Below are 19,865 nucleotides of genomic sequence, written 5' to 3'. Positions count from 1 at the left end.
AATTAACATGTTAATTAGCTGTTTAAGCCCTGCTGCTGGTCTGAAGGGGAAAGGCCCCCAGCATCTTTCTATTATTTTTTTCAGAGTCTTGCTCTGTCACCCAGGCTGGAGTGCAGTGGCACAATCTCAGCTCACTACAACCTCCACCTCCTGGGGTTTAAGAGGTTCTCCCATCTCAGCCTCCCGAGTAGCTGAGATTACAGGCATATGCCACCACGCCTGGCTAATTTTTGTATTTTTAGTAGAAACAGGGTTTCACATGTTGGCAAGGCTGGTCTCAAACTCCTGACCTCAAGTGGTCTGCCCGCCTCAGCCTCCCAAAGTGCTGGGATTACAGGTGTGAGCCACCACGCCTGGCCAACCCCCCAAGTGTCTGATTTTCTATACGTCTAGTCTCAACTCTTTCTGCATTTATAAGTCCTAAGTTTCCATATTTCCTCTCATTCTGTAAATAACTCTAAACTATTTTAAAAAGGAAATCATACTGCTTTAAGGCTTCATTTTTCCTGTAATTCATTCATTCAGTGTTACAGTCTCTGGATGAATATAAACTACGTTCTTAGAGGCCAGACACTTATTTCTTCCACACAGTTGGAAATCACATGAAGTAAAGCACAAGCTTAAACAGAAGTCCTCACGGCAAAGGATGTACAGGGGTCTAGCAAGAAATGGTCAATCAGAGCTTCTAAGTAAAATATCACACTGTTTCCTGAGCTTCTTTTTCGAAAACAATTAAGTTTCCGACTTAGTTTGGGCATGCAATTTGAATTTTTTCCCAGCATTTTGCAGGTCTTCAGTATCCTAAGTCATATTATTATTTTCCAAGTTCTTACATTTACCAATGTAAATTTTCCCATCAAGTACGTGCTTAACTAGCTGGTTAGTATCTAAAGAATTATCTCAAGGTTGCATACTCAGCCCAGAGATTCCATCTCTCCACAGGGCAGCCATTACTCCCTCCACTTCTGCATTGCTCCTACCTCTGTGAATGAATCATTGTTCATCCAGCTATTTAGGCCTCAGGCCCCAAGAAAATTATCTTTGATTTCTCTCTCACAACTCCAGTATTCTCATAGGCAAGTCTTCTGCCTATTTCAAATCTGAATGTTTCTGTCTCCACCACCTTAGTCCAAGTCACCATGCCCAACCTTACCTGGACCACTGCAAGTCTCCAAATTGCTCATACTCTTTCAATGTTTGCTCCACCTTAATCTATTCACACAGCAGCCAAAGGATTCTTTTAAAATGCATACACCACATCTGTTGCTTACCATAATTTTAGGGCCTCAAATGATCTCTGTCTGCCTACCTCTGAAGTTCACCCCCTACCAATCCTCCTTCCTCACTAAGCTCTACCAACACTGGCCTTAAAATTCCTAGACATGAAGTTCATTCTTATCTCTAAGCCCCATGCACTCATTCCTTCTGCCTGGAACTTTTGCCTTGCACATTTCCCTCCTCACAGCTTGTTCTATCACTTGTTTCAGGCCTCTGCTCAAATATTGCCTTCTGTAGCCTTGACACGCCATTCAAAATACCGGCTGGGTGCAGTGGCTCATGCCTGTAATCCCAGCACTTTGGGAGGCCAAAGCGGGCAGATCACCTGAGGTCAGGAGTTCGAGACCAGCCTGGCCAACATGATGAAACCCCATATCTACTCAAAATACAAAAAGTAGCTGGGTGTGGTCACGTGCGCCTGTAATCCCAGCTACCCAGGAGGCTGAGGCAGGAGAATCACTGGAACTCAGGAGGCAGAGGCTGCAGTGAGCCAAGATCGCACCACTGCACTCCAGCCTGAGTGACAAAGCAAGACTCCGTCTCAAACAAACAAAAAAAAAAACAAAAAATACCAGTCCTCTCTGCTCTCTCAAATCCTTACACTGCTTTATTATTATTCAAAAGAATTAGCAGTCACTGAGATTATGTACGGTATTGCTTATGTCTAACTAGATTTCAAACTCCATGAGGACAGATTTAGTACTATTTTAAGTACTGTTGTGTAGTATTTTAAGTACTACAGTCTTCTCAGTAATTAAAACAGTCCCTAGCTCATGGCAGGAACTTAATCATTTTTTAATGAATTAATCTCTGCATTTTCAAACTGGAGAAAAATTAGGCAGAAAAAGTCCTGTTAAGCTTGCTATAATTAGTGAGTACACTCAGGCCACTTCTGTTTCCATGGATTCTATCCAGATGCCAATGCTAAAATTAATATGCTAACTATCAATATTATATATGCTTTAGAAAATTTCATTTTCTGACTCAAAGAAACAGCTTATTTATATTCACATTATTACTTTGCCAACCCTTAAATAACAAAACCTGTTCCTACAAATATTTTGATATATCTTCAAGTCCATGGGTATTTAGTTCAAGCCATGAAACGTTAGTAACTATACTTTTAGGACTGCAAATTTCAAACCAAGTTCTCCTGAAAATCCGAATTGTTTAAAGTAGAAGGCATCTATGTAGATGCATAGCTAAGTCATAAATGTAACCAAAAAAGTATTGCCCCAGGACAAAGTTTATAAACATTTTCTCCCCCACGCCCCACATCTAGTTTGTACTCAGGAGAACTTTCAATCAGATATTCTAGATCACTTGGTTTTCATCAGTCCCCAACATTTCTAATCCAATTCATGACTACCAGCCAACAGCTTTCTACACAGAATTTAATCATTTTGGTCTCATAAACAGCCCAGACATGAGGAAGACATGCCCCCCGGCCCCTGGGAAAAAAAAAAAAAAAAAAAAAGCACTAGGAAATGGAAGAAATGAGACACGAAAACTTGGAAAACATTTAAGAAGACAATTACTGAATCTTTAGTGTTGATTACTAATTTGAGTAACTATATTTTTTACACTTTGGTTTATGAAAACTCATCACATTTGTCACTTTAAGAATGATTTTAATCATTTCTACTCCCAAAGATTTGAGAAGGTAAGATTTAAGATCCAAGTAAGCCTTTCTTATTTTCTGGAACTTCCCTCAGTGATAGCTGCACTGATGACAAACTAGGGGTTGAAGAGTCACCTGTATGATGTATTTAGGTCACGATTCACAGAGGATCAATTTAGTCAATTACTTTCCCCAATTCACAAAAGCATGACCTTAATACATATAAATTGTTTTATTTTTAGAAGTTACACATGTTTTAAAAGAACAATTTCTTTTTATTCTTTCATTCTAATAATATTATCACTACTTAGAACATTAAAGGAAGATATTTTCATTTATGATAGTTGAAACCAAAACTTTGTAAGGCCAAAGCAATGAATAATCTTCAATTCAACAAGAGATGCTGGGATACCTGAGGATTATGTTTCCCGTTCTGTATTAAAGAGCACAACATTCAAAACTATAACAAAATTCAGACATTAGTTCCTTAGCTAATGGAAGTTTATGTATTTGGTATACTCTACTTCATTTTTAATTTGGAAAAGCACATGTTAAAAATAGTTTTAATACAAAGGCATTATAAATGTAAATTTAAAAATCAGACTTTGTATGATCAGTGAGAAATGTTTAAAATATTCAGCACACACTTTCCTCTTCCTGGAAATTCTCAGATTAGAAAGCCCAAGTTTGTGAACTTCTCATTTGGCAACAAACCTCAATTTAAGAACTAAAGTGTCTTAAACTTCTTCTTCCACCGAAAACACAAACAAAATCCAGTTTTCCTCAATAACTAGAGAGCAGTCCCTGCTCTTAATATACTGCCCTTTTTCTGAAAATAGTTCAATTTCATAAACATTTATTCTAATATTTATTGCTACTAATGTAAGGAATGTTTCTTGATATCCAGTATGTTCTTTAAAAGTTTAGCATGAATCCTAGTATCAAACAAAGAATACGGGGAGCAATAAAATTCATGTTTTCTAAAATAAAAAGTTCATAAATATAATTTTTTACAATAACTATATTTAATCATTCTAAGCAGCACACTTTTTAACACCCCTAAATTAGGATGAGTCTTAGAATTGATGTCAGCTCACCATCAACTGCATGGCCTCAGGATCCTGGAGCCACCAGCTACTCTCCTGCTCCATGAGGATCCACCCTCCACTCCCAGTTTTTCCAGCCCTTCTCCCAGCCTGGTCTGCACAATCCCTCTAGCCTGTGTCCTCTCAGCTAAGGACAAGCCTGAAGAGTCCCTGGACTGCAAACTGAGGGCTTTTAAAACAGGCAAGCATGCTGGAGGTCAGAGTGAAAAACTGTTATTATCCACTTCTTATACTGGTTACAACCTCTTGGTAGGGTGGACAAAGGACTGAGAAAAAGGCATGTGTAGAGAATTGGCAAAGCTTCAGTGCTCCGTACAAGTGTCTTACTGCCCTTGCACCCCACCCTCTGCAATGAGAAATCCCTCCCTTCATCCATTTTTGGTAACTATAGAATGTAATATCTGGAAAAGCAGAACTAAATATAATCAGGTGCTCAAACTTTTATTTTCTTACAAAATGCTATAGAAATGAACCCAAACTAAACAGATATGTACATGTATATATGTACAAAATTTTATTTCTGAAAAAGAATCTATAAAAATAGATGGTATAAAAAAACTTAAAAAGATTTAAAACCAATACTATGAAATTGATTTTCTTTTCTTTTCTTTTTTTTTTTTTTTGATTTTCTTAAAGTAATAGTAATCTTAAATTGCTGGTTGTAGTGGGTTTTCTAGGCTTATTTATACGTTTGATTGTGGTTGGATATATAAAGGAGTTTCTTTCAGAATGCCTCCAGTCTCATTTTATTACATCAAAGAGTCCAGAATTTTTTTCCCTTCACAAATCCTTCAACATCAGGACAAGGCATGTTACGTTACAAATCAACTTTGGTCATCTTCTTCTTCTTGAGTCACAGGTCTGAAAGGCAATGTAGTTTGTCCTCTTTCGGGATCAGACATTCGGAGAATTCTTATCAGTTTACTTGATGGAAGTGAACTGGAAGAAGCAAAATCAATTACTCAAATTTCCAAGAAACCTTTTACCAATTAAAAAAAAAATTCTAATATTACCTCATGAAAATATAAACCTAAATATTTGGCTATTATCTGGGATATGTCTAATATCTAGAGTTCTAGGAGAAACATCATTTGCAATAAGGAAATAATTTGTTTTCAATTTTAAAAATTAACTTCCTGCTAGATTCCATGGATTTTCAGTTTGGAGGAAAAGAAAATGAAAGAAATTTATATATCAACTCTTTTAAATTTCTGTTATTGTCCAGCAAGGAAGGAGTTACCTGAACATTCCCAACCACAAATTTAGATCCCCATATAATTACATGGCCACTTTAGAGACAGAATATCAACTCTAAGTGACATAGTGTCTGACACATTGTAGGAACCCAATAAATACTGACAGCAGAGTAGAACTCTTTGTTTAGAAAGATTGACATTTGTAAGTCACCAAGAGAAAAGAGGCAAGATTAGGGAAATCATAAATCATTTTAGTCCAAACAGAATTACTAAAATTATATTACTTTAGTTTGTCATGATAACGACAAAGAAGCGGACTCAGAATAGTAACAATTTGCTTCAGTTATGAAAGGGAAGTAATACAAGTAAAATTTAAATATCTCGAAAAGAGAAAAACATCCCAAATCTCCCGAACTAGTAGGGGAGTTAATTTTTATTTTCATTGGTCTTGTATGTATTTGTATTTTAAAAATTAAAATTGTAAAAGATTTCTTTCCCCCTTTTGTATACTTGATGTGTATCTAGAAAGTTTTAAAAAGTTACCTCATGCTTTGAGGTGTAAGTAAGATAAACTGTCTAAAACGCTGGGAATCTGCCATCTTCAGTATCAAGTCCATGGCAATTCTCCTATTAACCATATCCTAAAAAACAAAGGCAAAAGTTAGGATTGCTACTGTGTAAGTCACATTTCTGTAAAAGCAGCATTCTGTGGGCTGATACAAGCTCCTGGATTTTCATCCAGGGATCAGTCATTACATTATCTATGATGTCCAATAAATCTATTATACTGGAAAAGAAATACCAGAAACCATTAGGAGAAAATTGGCTGGCTGCAGTGGCTCATGCTTGTACTCCCAGTGCTTTGAGAGGTGGAGGTGAGAGGATCAACTGAGGTCAGGAGTTCGAGACCAGCCTGGGCAAATATAGTGAGACCCTGTCTCTACCAAAAAAAAAAACAAAAAACGTTGGGCATGGTGGTGCATGTCTGTCATCCTAGTTACTTGGGAGGCTGAGGCAGGAGGATCACTTGAGCCCAGGAACTCAAGGGTATAGTACGCTATGATCACACCATTGCACTGTAGCCTGAATGACAGAGTGAAACCCCATCTCTAAGGGAAAAAAGAGAAACTCTTAGGAGACAATAACTGAATAAATATGTCTTTCAGGTAATTTCTATAGTCAAAATATTTGTATGCATGGCCCCCCTCCCTCAAATACGTGTAGCAATTGAAATAATCAGAAAATATTCTCCTGACGCAAATAAATGTTCGAGAATAAATCTAATTTGCACAGTAATGGTTAATGACTCAGGGTAATGTTAACAAAAGTGGCTAGTCTCAAATTCATTAAGTCTCTCAAATTTTCCCTCAATGATAAAGGTTAAGTTGTAAAAAGTCTGCCTCTCCCCATTACCTCTACCATTTGTACAATGTAAACCAATTTGAACTTACAGACCAATTTCTCGATTGTATCTTTAAATAAGTTAAATAGCACATCAGGGTAGAGAAAAAGAATAATGCTTAGTTATAATAGGTTTTGGGATTAAATGATCTAGACCTGTGGCTACATTTTCTGAGTTAAATAACAGTACAAGAAAATCAAAGTGTTCCTCAACCACCTTGAATCATCGACACATGAACACGTATATTTTAGAGGTCTTAATTTAAAACTATATGTGGTGCCGGGTGCAGCAGCTCATGCTTGTAATCCCAGCACTTTGGGAGATTGAGGCGGGTGGATCACTTGAGGCCAGGAGTTCGAGATCAGCCTGGCCAATATGGCAAAACCCAGTCTCTACAAAAAATACAAAAATTAGCCAGGCATGGTGGTGAGCACCTATAATCCCAGCTACTCAGGTGGCTGAGTCACAAGGATCACTTGAACCCAGGAGGCGGAGGTCACAATGAGCTGAGATCACACCACTGCACTCCAGCCTAGGCGACGGAACGAGACTATGTTCTGAAAAAAATAAGTAAAAAAATAAAAAATAAAACTGTATGTGGCAATACAGCATGGTGATTTAGAACAAGGGCTGTGGAGTCAAAAGGGGATACAGATCCCGGCTATACTGCTCAATGGTTCTGATTATAAAAATTCCATCAGGCGTATCTGCTGTGAAGGCCTATTATTTTATAACAAAACTGCTAAAGTACCAAAAAAAAAAATTGTTTTCCTTGGATTAGCTCACAGAACTTGGGTACATTCTACTGAATAATTTCGTTGGGGCAAAGTGCATTCTGATTAAAAAGCTCTAAGTTTCTAAAAGAGAAAGGCGCTGCTTAGAATTAAATCTGACATACAAGATGGGTGATAAGACTGCACAGCACCATTCTGGACAAAAATACTGCGTGGAAAGAATAATCCTCTTCTATGACTCGTGATTAGCTCTGAAGACAATTCTTGGAGGAATATCTAACCCATTTTCAGCAATAGTACACAGAAAAAAATTGACACTGAAGGGATTATACAGCACTCACAGGTATAAATTCTGATTCATGAATACACACTTACTGTTTATTATAGACTAGGCATTAAGAGACATAAATATCTAAGACATAGCTGATGACCTGAAACTGGTTACAATCTGGTGGGCGATTCAGATATAAAAATAGACAACTACAACAGAATAAAAAATAGTATAAAATATCTAATAATATAAAGCATTTTTATATTTTTATCTTAAATAAAAATATAAAAGTAATATATATTATGAGTTGATGTAAGGTGGTGCAAAGGAAGCTCTGAGAAGTTCCTCACCCTGCCTGATAGGGTATGGCGGTCACAGAAGTCTCATAAAAGTGGCATTTGAACAATGTCCTGAAAGATGAGTAGAGTGACATGTGATTAAGGAGGGCGTACTAGGCAGAGGCACCATATTTGGAGAGTTACAAACAGCTTAGAACAGCTGAAAAAAGTAGGCAAATACGGTATCATGAAGGGTCTCAAAGCTACCCTACAGAATTAAACATTTGTTCCATATATAATAACCACCAAAGGGTTTTACATAGATGAATGACCACAATCAGATCAACTGTAGAAATGTAAACCTGCCAAAATGGTGGAGGATGGACCGAAGAAGGAGCCACATGAAAGCCTGGGAGTCCGGAGAAGAGGCTATCACCACAGGCACGAGGCGAAGAGATGGGGATGAGAGGAAGAATGTCAGTGAGAAAGGAGAAGAGGGCAGAGACCAAACAGCGGTTTTAAAGGAGAAGCGAACAGAAGTCAGACTTGGACAAGGAAGAATCGAAGATAAATCACAGGTGTCAAAGGTAGGTGACTGCGTTGGTAATGATAGTTTGCATTAATCAAGGTAGGGAATTCAGGCAAAGAAAGAGGCTTTGAGATGAAGGCACATTCAACCTCAGGCCTACTGAATTTCAGATACTGGTTGTTTACCAGGTGATGTCTAACAGGTAGTAGGGCATCTGGGTCTAGAGTACAGGAAGGTACAGGATGTGGTGCCATGAGTTGGTGGGTATCTGTCCATATGCAGGTAGTAGTTTTGGCGACTGTGATATGTGTATATGTGTAGGGGGAAGTAGGATATGGAATTCAGGAAAATCAATAACACTATAACGAGCAAACAAAGACGTCAAACATTTAAGGGCACTAGAATTAGGGGAGGCAGCGTGGCAGATTAAGAACAAAGAATAGAAAAACAGGAAAACCAGGAAAGAGAGGGTGGCAGCTGGTAAGATGACACATTTTAAGGTATGGAGGATAGGTCTGTGGTGTCAAATACTTGAAAAAATAAGGTAAGATTAAAGCTCATTTATAACCTTTGCTAAACAAGTTTTGCTAGAGTAGTGTCATCTACATCCAGATTATAGTAGATTTAGGAAACAATGAGATATGAAGAAGAAAATAATTGCTAATTTATGAAAACTTACTATATGCCTGAACCACAGTAAGTATAATGTATGAAAGATACCATTTGAGCCTCAGTCTAACCCTGAGAGGTAGGAATTAGTAATAATATTGTTTTGTAGATGAAGAAACTGAGACCCAATAAGTAGAGATATTTTGCCTGTCAGAGGTAGGTCTCAAATCCTATGCTTTTTAACCAGAAATTCAAAAGTTCTTGCTCCCTTGTGTTCTATACATTGTTCTGAAATGTGCGGGTATGATGGAACAGTAAACAGTGACTAGAGTGAGTCAAAGCCAGGGTGGTGAACTGGTTACAATTTTGTATTAAAACAAAAAGCCTGAACATATTTATGGGTTGATGAAAATAAGCTGGGAGAGCGGGTGAGGGAGAAAACGCCGATATGATGGAGGGCACGGATATCCATGCTGGGCGAGGAGGACCCCTCCAGGGTTTCTAGGGTACTGTGTGCCTGGAAGCAAGGGAGAGAACTCCAGTTCTTTAGTTCTTCCCCACTACTGGTCACAGGCTAAAGAGTCAGGGCAGGATCTTTCCTGTTAGGGGTAAAACTAAAGAAAGATTTCCTTCCTTTAGAAACACATGTTTCAAACAAACAAACAGATGAAAAACAATTTAAAATTGAACAATACCATGTAGACATCAAACTCATCCAGGCATCTGAAAGGCGATTCCGCGATGGACCATAGGGAAAGAATAAAACACACGGTGGAGAAGGAACGTTCGCCTCCAGACAAGGCTCTCATGTCATTGAAGGCAGCTTTATTTCCTTCTCCAGGCTGAACCTTGAAGAGAATGAGTTGACAAGGAACAAAAACTAAGTAAATGAAAGGCCAGATTAAATTTTTTACAATACAAATAATAGATTTACAGTAAAAAGGAGATGAGAATAAAATGACTTAGTGATTTGAAAATATCCATTCCATTCAAAATATTTTACAGTAAAACAGTTACACATAATGGTATTTCTTGCTCTACTGCAAGAGAATAAAACTGAAAACTTTTTTCACCATAACTGAATCTAACATACCAAAATTCCAAAGGCTTAATAATTTAAAAAATGTTAATAAATGTTGTGATCGTGGCTGACTGCAACCTCTGTCTCCCAGGCTCAAGCGATCCTCTCACCTCAGCCTCCCAAGAAGTTGGGACCACAGAAGTATGCCACCATGGCCAGCTACTGTTTGTATTTTTTTTGGGGGGTGGAGATGAGGTCTCCCCATGTTTCCCAGGCTGGTCTCAAACTCCTAGGTTCAAGCAATCCTCCCGTCTCAGCCTCCCAAAGTGCTGGGATTACAGGTTTAAGCCACCACACCCGGCCCTGAAACTTAAGCTTCAAACATTTAAAAGTGCTGAGATTTTTTGTTACTTGAATTATAGTGACACCTAGTGGTTAAGCTGCATTAAAAGTAATTACTGAATGTCAAAAGGACAGAACCAACTTTAAAAAGCTTACTTACACTGGCCGAAGAAATGCATTGAAATACATCTTTTAAAAGATTTAAAGGACCAGGCGCTCACGCCTGTAATCTCAGCACTTTTGGAGGCCGAGGCAGGTGGATCACGAGGTCAGGAGATCGAGACCATCCTGGCTAACATGACGGAACTCCGTTTCTACTGAAAATACAAAAAATTAGCTGGGCGTGGTGGCGGGCGCCTGTGGTCCCAGCTACTCTGGAGGCTGAGGCAGGAGAATGGCGTGAACCCGGGAGGTGGAGCTTGCAGTGAGCTGAGATCGTGCCACTGCACTCCAGCCTGGGGACAGAGCTAAGTCTCAAAAAAAAAAAAAAAAAAAAAAAAGATTTAAAGGATTGCTTGAACCTAGGAGTTCAAGACTAGCCTGAGAAACATGGGGAAACCTCATCTCCACCAAAAAAAAAAAAAAAAAAAAAAAGTACAAAAATTAGCTGGCCATGGTGGCACAGTCCTGTGGTCCCAACTACTTGGGAGGCTGAGGTGGGAGGATCGCTTGAGCCTGGGAGGCAGAGGTTGCAGTGAGCCAAGATCACACCATTGCACTCCAGCCTGGTCGACAGAGCGAGACCCTGTCTCAAAAAAAAGAAAATGTATTTCTTTTGTATTGCATTTCTTATAAATTCTAAATAAAATCTTTTAAAATTTAAATAATTTTAATTTTTTTAAAAATCTAAAATTTTAAAAAAATTATTTACTAAATAAGGGCCCATGAAAACAATAAGAAAGCAACTAATAAAATTAACAGCAAATCGTTCACATAATTTCCTGAGAAGATAATATACAATAACATTAGGAAGGGTTCTATTTTTTTTGACAAAATTCCAGATATACATATATGCATACAAGGTGAAAAAAGAGAAACAACTAGTTTCATATCAATAGCAGACATATAACTTCCTATATTTTTAATTCACTATTTGAAAAATGATACAGCTCTCAAGTGAGCATTCATTTATTTTTTAATATTAACATTATGAATATTCTAAGGTAAAAATTCCAATTCTAAACATACTCTAAAATTTTACATCTATCATAAGTCTGAACAAACCAAACCAACAATCAACCAAATAAAAATTCCCATATAAAAGCAAGGACTAAACACCAAGATGCAATCTTGCCCCAAAACTGTACTTTGCACCAATTTAATAAATGAAGCCCTAGGTAAATCTGGGGGATCTAGCTTTTACCCTCTCATCTATTACTTCAGTGTCACTTTCCTTATTAGTAAAATGAAGGTCACGTAAGTTAAAGATTCATCTGATATTCTTTTGAACAACAGAGATGACAACATCAGAAAGTCTAGCTTGAGTTGTTTTGTATAGTTAGCTCTGGAGATAAATTATTCAAGTACTTCTAACACTTTCCTTTTTCTCCATTTTTTATTACAGTAATAGTATTTATAGAGTAAAGAGCACAAAAATGTAGAACTCAATTTTTACATGAATACATACACACACCTGGGTAACCACTACTGAGATGAAGACACAAGAATATTCCCAGCATCTAAGCAAACTATTTGTATCATACTACCATCCCTGAAAAGGTAACTATTATTCTGATTTTAATCACCCAAAATCAATCTTAACAGTTTCTGAACTTCATATGTAGATGTTACATATACTCTTTTGTATATACACTTCATATTTATATACACTATGTACACCCTTGTAACTGGCTTCTTTCACTCACCATTGTCAGATCATTTATGGTGTGTGTAACAGCAGTTTGTTATTTTCATTATTGAACAGCATGTCACTGTTTGAATATACCCAACTTTATCCATTTGACTCTAGGTAGACACTGGGTTGCTCAGTTTTGGGCTATGATAAGTAAAACTTCTTTGAACACTTTCAAATATATCTGTTTGAGAAAATAAGCACTAATTTTTTCTTGGGTTTATGCCCAAGAATGGAACTGCTTTAACAGACATTGACAGAGAGGTTTCCAAATTAGTTTTACCAAGTTATACTCCCACAAGCAATATATGAGAGCTGCAATTCCACATCCTCACCAACACACGACATTGCCAGTCTTGTTCATTTTCATCATCATAAGGGTGTGACAGTAACTTACTGTGGTATAAATAGTATTTCTCTGATGACTAACGACACTTTTTCATGTGTTTACTCACCACTTAGATATTTAAAAGTAGTTTCTGTTTAAGTCTTTTGACCATTTTAAAGAGACATCAGTCTCTTTCTTACTACTTATTATTTTAAAATTCTAGATAAGTCCTTTGTTGCATGTATGCATCATAAATCTTATCCTAGTCTGTAGCTTCTTTTATCACATGTTTAATGTTACTTTATTATGAAGAGAAGTTCTTAATTTTAATAAAGTCCAAATTATCCATCTTTTCTTTTCAGTACGTTGCTTTTTGTGTCACCCATTCAAAAAATCTTCTCAAAAAAACATGAAGACATTCTCTTCCTCTAGAAGCTTTATTGTTTTAAATTTAGGTCTATGATCAACTTCTAAATTAGTTTTTGTACATAAAGTTAGGGGGTCAAACTTTGCTTACTGTGTATTTTTTTTTTTAATTTTTAATTTTTTTTTTGAGATAGAGTTTTGCTCTTGTTGCCCAGGCTGGAGTGTAATAGTGTGATCTCGGTTCACTGCAACCTCCGCCTCCCGGGTGTGAGTGATTTTCCTGCCTCAGCCTCCTGAGTAGCTGGGATTACAGGCATGCGCCACCCTGCCCAGCTAATTTTGTATTTTTAGTAGAGATGGGGCTTCTCCATGTTGGTCAGGCTGGTCTCAAACTCCCGACCTCAGATGATCCACCCGCCTCAGCCTCCCAAAGTGCTGGGATTACACGCCCGGCCGCTTACTGTTTATTTTACCAAAAGGATATCCAACAATTTGAATCTCACACCATTCATGAGAAGACCACCCTCTTCCACAGGCTTGCAGTGGAGTCTTGTCATTACATATACATATGACTTATGTGTGTAGGTAAGGTCTTCCTCAGGTGTCTATTCTGTTTCATTGCTATTGTCCATTTGCTTTCTACTATCCAACTTCTGCTTTTATCATTGTATCCTTCTCTCTACTTGAATTTATAATGGACTTTTTTTCCTTTTAGCATCCTGAGATAGAACTTAGATCATTAATGTTCAGCCTTCCATTTTTACTAATGTATCTATTTAGAGTTATAAATTCCCTTCTGAGAAATCCTATGGCTGTATCATACAAGTTTTGATGTTTTCTTTTTATTGTTGTTTGATTCAAAATTATCTTCTAATTTCTATTTGATTTCTTTTTTGACCTACAGATTATAGAGAAATGTGCTGCCTAATTTTCTAACATTCATTAAGTTTTAAGGTTACCTTTCTGTTATTTCTAATTTCATTCCACTTTACAACATATTCTGTATGACATCAATCCTTTGAAATTTGTTGAGATTTGCATTATAGCCAGGAAATGGTCTATTTTGGTAAATGTTCCACATGTACTTCAAAACAATATACAATCTAGGGTAGTTTGGCACAATGTTCTATAGTTCTACCAATTAGGTGAATTTGGTTGTGTAATTTAAATCTTATATTGCCTTACTGACTTTTAATCTGATTGTTCTATCCATTACTGAGAAAAGTTTATTAAAATTTCCAACTCTGTCAATTCTTTTACTTTGCCTTTTAGTTCTCCCAATTTTTATGTATTTTGAAGCTATGTTATTAGGTACATACAAATTAAATTTTTTTAAAAATAACTTTTATAACTACAAAGTGGCCCTTTTGGCTTCTAGTAATATTTCTTGCATAAAGTCTATTTTGTTATTATTATAGCTTAACCAGCTTTCCTTTGGCTAATGTTTTCATGGTGTATCTTTTACCATATTTTACTTAGGATCTTCTCTGTCCTTATGTTAATATTTAAGGTGTATTTTGATAAATAGCATACAGTTAGTTTTTTTCTATTCAGCCTGTTTTTAATTTAATAATTTAGTGCACTTACACTTAATGTAATTACTGATGTATCTATATTTGAGTCATGCATCTCCTTCCAATTTGTTCCATATGTTCTTTATTCCTCTTCCCTTTTTGCCTTCATTTAATTGAGTATTTTTGCTTTCCATTCCTTTTGTTTGGTCTCTGTGAGCTTTACAATTATACATTCTTTTAAAATTCAGTGGTTACTCTAGAGATTGCAATATGTATCGCTGATGTATTAGTTTATCTTAAATTAGTATTGGTATTACTTCCTGAAAGGTACAAGAACCTTACAACAGTTTAGAACTCCATGTACTTCTATTCCCTTTTGGTGCTATTGTCATACATTTGACTTTTACAGCTTCTAAGCCCCTCAAGACTTGAGTGTCTATTCAACAATATTATTATTGTTGATTTAGACAGCCGAAACTGTTTTGTATTTACCCACAGATTTACCTTTTGCATTCCTCTCTGTTCCTTCTGCAGTTCCATGTTTCCATCCATGTTTCTTTCATCTGAAGATGTTCTCTAGTATTTCTTGTGGGCCAAGCATACTGAAGAATAATTATTTCAGCTTTTGTTTGTCTGAAAACTAAGATGTTTCATCTTCATTTTTGAAAAGTTTTGCTAGTTATTGAATTCTAGATATCAGTTTTTAAAAACAATTCTGCTAGCACTTTAAAGTCTGTCAGGTAACGTTTACTTTCCACAATTTCTATTAAAAAGTCTGCCTTCGGTTTTATTGTTGCTCTTTGAAAACTAACGCATATTTTCTCTCTTGCTACTTGTAAGGTTACCTCTTTGTTTTTGGTTTTCAGCTATTTGACTATCCTATAGATTTTAAGTGTGGTTTTCTTTATATTTATCTCACTTATAGGTTGCTGAGGTTTCTGAATCTAGATTGATGTATTTCAGTTTTGAAAATTCTCAAACATTATCTCTTCAAATATTCTTTCTGCTCATTCTTTGTTCTATCCTATAGGGACTCCAATTATGTTAAACTTGCTGGTTGTGCTCCTCATATCTCAAACTCTGTTCAGTGTTTTCTGTTTTTATGCTGTTCAATTTAGACATTTCCCTTAGACCTGCCTTGATTTGTTAATTTTGTCTTCTGTTGTGTCCAGTTGGCTGTTAAATTCATCCAATGGGTTCTTAATTTCAGATATTACGCTTTTCAGTTTTAGAATGTTCTTGTAGCTTCCAATTCTGTATTGAAATTGTGGATTCCAATTCAGTGTTGAATCTGTTTTGTCCATTTTGTTTATAATTAACTCTATGTTCTTTAACAAATTAATCATGGTTAAAAATATTAGTCTGCTTTCTCTTGTAACTATCATCTGGTGGTCTGGTTCTATTTTCTACTTAAAAAAAAATTATCAGTCACCTTTCCATGCTTCATATATGTGGTAATTTTTACAGCTTTAAGTATAAATGAAATATAATAAACCTCATATATTTAAAGTGCACAATTTGATAAGTCCTCCAATTTTATTCTTCCTTTTCAAAGTTGTTTTGGCTAGTTTAGGCCCTTTGCATTTCTATATGAATTTTAGGATCAGCTTGCCAATTTCTACAAAAACGTCTGCTGGCATTTTAATGAAAACTGAGTCGAGTCAGTCTGTAGATCAATTTGGGAAGAACTTACTTCTTAATAATACTGAGTCTTCTGCTCTAGCAACACCCTGTGTCTCTCCATTTATTTAGGTCTTCTTTAGCTTCTCAGCATCTATTTTAGTAGTTTTCAGTATACAGGTCTTGAATATCTTCTGGCAGATTTTTCCCTAGGTAGTTTATATTTTTGATGCTAATATAAATAGTATTTTTTAAAATTTCAATTTCTAATCATTTGGTGCAAGTATATAGAATTGTAATTCATTTTTGCATACTGATTGTGTCTGCAGCCTTGCTAGTTATAACTTCAACTAGTTCTAGTAGCTCTTTTTGTAGATTCCATCAGATTTTCTGCAGAGATAACCATATTTGTGGATCAAAAGAATTTTACTTCTTCTGTTCCAATATACACGTCTTAGTTCTTTTTCTGGGCTAACTGCACTGGTTAAAACCTTTAGTTCTACTTCTGAATATAAATGGTGAACGTGGACAGAACTGCTTTCTTCCTGATCTTAGGGTGTAGGCACTCAGTCTTTATTATCTTATGCTTGATATTTTGTGTAAAAGATCAATGGTGCCTCCAAATGTACAATATTTCACTAAAGAGGGGCCCCCTTTCCTTATATTAGGCTTCAGGTATGATAGGGCTCACAGTCAATAAGGGAGAAAGCTGGGTTGGGCATAAATTGCAATTTTCCTAAGACTTAGTCCACTTTTCATTCATAACTGTTCCTTGGGCCAACTGTGCACAACATCAGAACTAAGGAATTGACTGACTGAAATATTAGTTAGGTGCCTAGCAGTTCCCTTCCCAAGTTTCTACTGTTTTGTCAGTCCTCCTCCTCCTCCTGCTACTACTTGTTAGCCCTCCTCCTAGGACTAGACTACTGAAAGCTCAGAACCAGCAAACGCTCCCAGGAAAGAAAATGTCCAGCAATTGTCAGCTTACCTTGGACAGGCTCCCCTATCCCTTGGAATTCCAATTTGTCTAGTCATTACTCTTTAGACACCTTTCCAATGTCTTTTTAAAAATAAAAGTTTTGTAATTTCCCTGGCTTTTTTATAGTCTGCAATGAGAACAATAAACTACCATGACATACTACCTTCCCTATCAATAATCACAATTCTTCTCAATACTTTCAATTTGTATCTTTAATAATTGGGTCTTTTAAAAACCAAAGGTGGGTAAAGAGGAGTTATCCATGATCTAGCAGTAGAAATTAAAAAGAGTAAAAGTTGACTTTCTAATATGGTTAAAATGCAAAGCTTTTAAACAAAAAAGATGTTCCAAAAATTTAACATTTATTCTAAGTACTAAAATGAAAGGATAAGATTTATGGTAACTAACAGCAGTAGGTAATTATTTGAAAGTTCTGCTCCAGAACATTTAGAGTGGGTAGTTGTTCCTGGCCTCCTGACTATACATTTTTTTAATGCCATATCTCAATATGCCCTTTTAACACACGACTATGAAAGAACCCATAAAATCAAGTTGAACACAGTAGCTTTTTTTACTCAAAAGTGGCCAGATCTAGGGACAACTTCAGAAGTAAAGAGTAAAAACACAATTAAGTGGGGAAGAACCTTCTTTGCTTCCTTATAGGAGACTGGAGACTATGTACTTTCCATAAAGTCCCGAATAATTTAAAATGCTGTACACATTTTAAAAGGAAACTAGTGGAGTAGAAAGACAAGGTAAATACTTCTCACTGAAAAAAAATTCCCAATTATCACCCTAAGAAAATAATGTGTTTGTCTACAAATAAAATCTATGCTAGGAGCTTTATTTAGTGAGATCAATTTATATTCAACACGTTGGCAAAGACCATCCTTAAGTTAAAAATCAAAGACAACAGGTTAAAGTTTATCAATGTTTTATCAAAAGAAAAGCAGCAGGCTAGGCATGGTGGCTCACACCGATAATCCTAGCACTTTGGAAGGAGAATTGCTTGAGGCCAGGAGTTTAAGACAGCTTGGGCAACATAGTGAGACATTGTCTATACAGAAAAAAAAAAAAAATTAGCTGGGCATGGTGGCATGCACCTATAGTCCTAGCTACTTGGGAGGCTGAGGCAGGTGGGTCACTTGAGCCCATGCAAGGTTACAGTGAGCTATGATCGTACCACTGCACTCCAGCCTGGGAAACAGAGTAAGACTCTGCCTCTAAAAAATACCCAACAAAAATAGAAAAGAAATAACTAGTTTTTCTAATGATTAGGATGAAAAGAATTAAGATACTTACTGATATACTTAGAGTTTCATTCTTGTGGTCAAAATTCATTTTTCCACAATAGGCCCGCTGAGATAGTAAGTTGTCAAAGTACAATTTGCATCGTAAAGTCAAACACCTTGAAATTTAAAAATTAGGCACATTAATAAGAGGGCAAAGGTTTTTTAAAACTATATTCAGCATGATCTAAGCATGTTAGAAAACCAGATGGAAATATGCCAAAATGTAAACATTGGTTACTCACTTACTAGTTGAGTTTTAGGTAATATTTTTTCCCTTGTGTCTTTATATTCATTTATGTCCCTACATTTTCACCAGTTCATTTACTTTTATAATAAAAAAATTAATGAAATGAATTAAAGAGTCATCTCACATTTAACATATTATACCATAGTCAGTGCTTAGGAATGTATCAATCATTCAACTAATTAATAATCTAAGGTATTACCCTAATACATTACAAAGATATTTTGTCCTTGAGAGGATTAACTCTAATGGTGACAAGATAAATGGACAAAATATCTATTTATTTTGCCTCCTTCCAATTTCACAGTAGCAAAAAAGCTAAGGGCACTCTCTTAAGCACTGGGTACCTCTAATGCCTTACACTTTGCTTGGCACAATGCAAACTCTATCTTTCCTTCGCTTGGCACAATGCAAACTCTATCTTTCCTTCTCTACATATTAGATGGCATTTTACTGTAAGGAACTTTCCCTTCTTCCTCAATTCTTTATTTCCTTATCTAACTTTCCATGTATCAGAATAGATTAGGGAGTCTTATTCATTGGCTTTATTTTTGCATTGTTCACACCATCTATTACTATACTTATTGAGATCCTCAAACTGTCCTAGATTTTTCCAGTGGGCACCCCCTTCAAGCTGGATCATGTGTCCTTTTATCATGACTCCCCTTTTTTTTTTTGAGCCCTTCCTTCCTTTCTGCCATAGCATGAGGTTCATCTGTACCTTCCCTGCCCAGCTCTGGAATCCGCCATTTCTCCATGGAGCCCCGGTTCCTTTTAGCGGGGAATGGTATTTAGAAAATAAGATCTGTGTGGTAAGTCACTGGCCGTGGTTTCATAACATCTTTGCTCCCTAGTAAGCCTAAAGCTCACTTCTCTGGTACTCTTTTCCTTCCTATTTCCCTCCCTGAACTGAATTAAATTCCCACACTAGAAATCACTGATAGCCTGAGTTTCCTTCTGCTGCCACAGCAACCACTGCTAGCTGGTTTTCAGAGTTTTCTATTAACTTTTCTTTCAATACAGATATGTATTCATTTATTGCTCCATTTATGGGATGTCTAAAAGAGACTGTTGTCATAAAATGGCAAAGTTCTGGCTGGGCACCGTGGCTCACGCCCGTAATCCCAGCACTTTGGGAGGCCGAGGCGGGCGGATCACAAGGTCAGGATATCGAGACCATCCTGCCTAACACGGTGAAACCCCGTCTCTACTAAAAATAAAAAAAATAAGCCTGGCATAGTGGCGGGAGCCTGTAGTCCCAGCTCCTCGGGAGGCTGAGGCAG

General features: G+C 36.5%; 1 protein-coding gene across 7 annotated transcripts in view; it reads right to left on the bottom strand.

The window, feature by feature from the left end:
* Positions 1-3,116: 3,116 nt before the first annotated feature.
* The window catches only part of SMC6 (structural maintenance of chromosomes 6), an 88,239-nt gene continuing 71,490 nt past the window's right edge, over positions 3,117-19,865 (bottom strand). For 4 of the 7 annotated variants that reach the window (XM_050754266.1, XM_050754267.1, XM_050754265.1 and 1 more), the window contains 4 exons: positions 18,349-18,454; positions 9,720-9,872; positions 5,745-5,842; positions 3,117-4,944 (listed from right to left, as the gene is read on the bottom strand). In XM_050754266.1, the coding sequence (XP_050610223.1) occupies positions 4,830-4,944; positions 5,745-5,842; positions 9,720-9,872; positions 18,349-18,454 (472 nt within the window). In that variant the 3' untranslated portion in view covers positions 3,117-4,829. Of the gene's footprint in view, positions 4,945-5,744; positions 5,843-9,719; positions 9,873-12,398; positions 12,424-13,541; positions 15,088-18,348; positions 18,455-19,865 lie in introns of those variants that run through there. The other 3 variants (XM_050754269.1, XM_050754271.1, XM_050754272.1) reach the window with 3 other exon arrangements.

The sequence above is a fragment of the Macaca thibetana genome, chromosome 13 (genome assembly GCF_024542745.1).
Source record: "Macaca thibetana thibetana isolate TM-01 chromosome 13, ASM2454274v1, whole genome shotgun sequence".
In the NCBI taxonomy this organism is placed as follows: domain Eukaryota; kingdom Metazoa; phylum Chordata; class Mammalia; order Primates; family Cercopithecidae; genus Macaca; species Macaca thibetana.
Note: the sequence above shows the minus strand (reverse complement) of the source record. Positions and strands in the feature narration are given on the sequence as shown.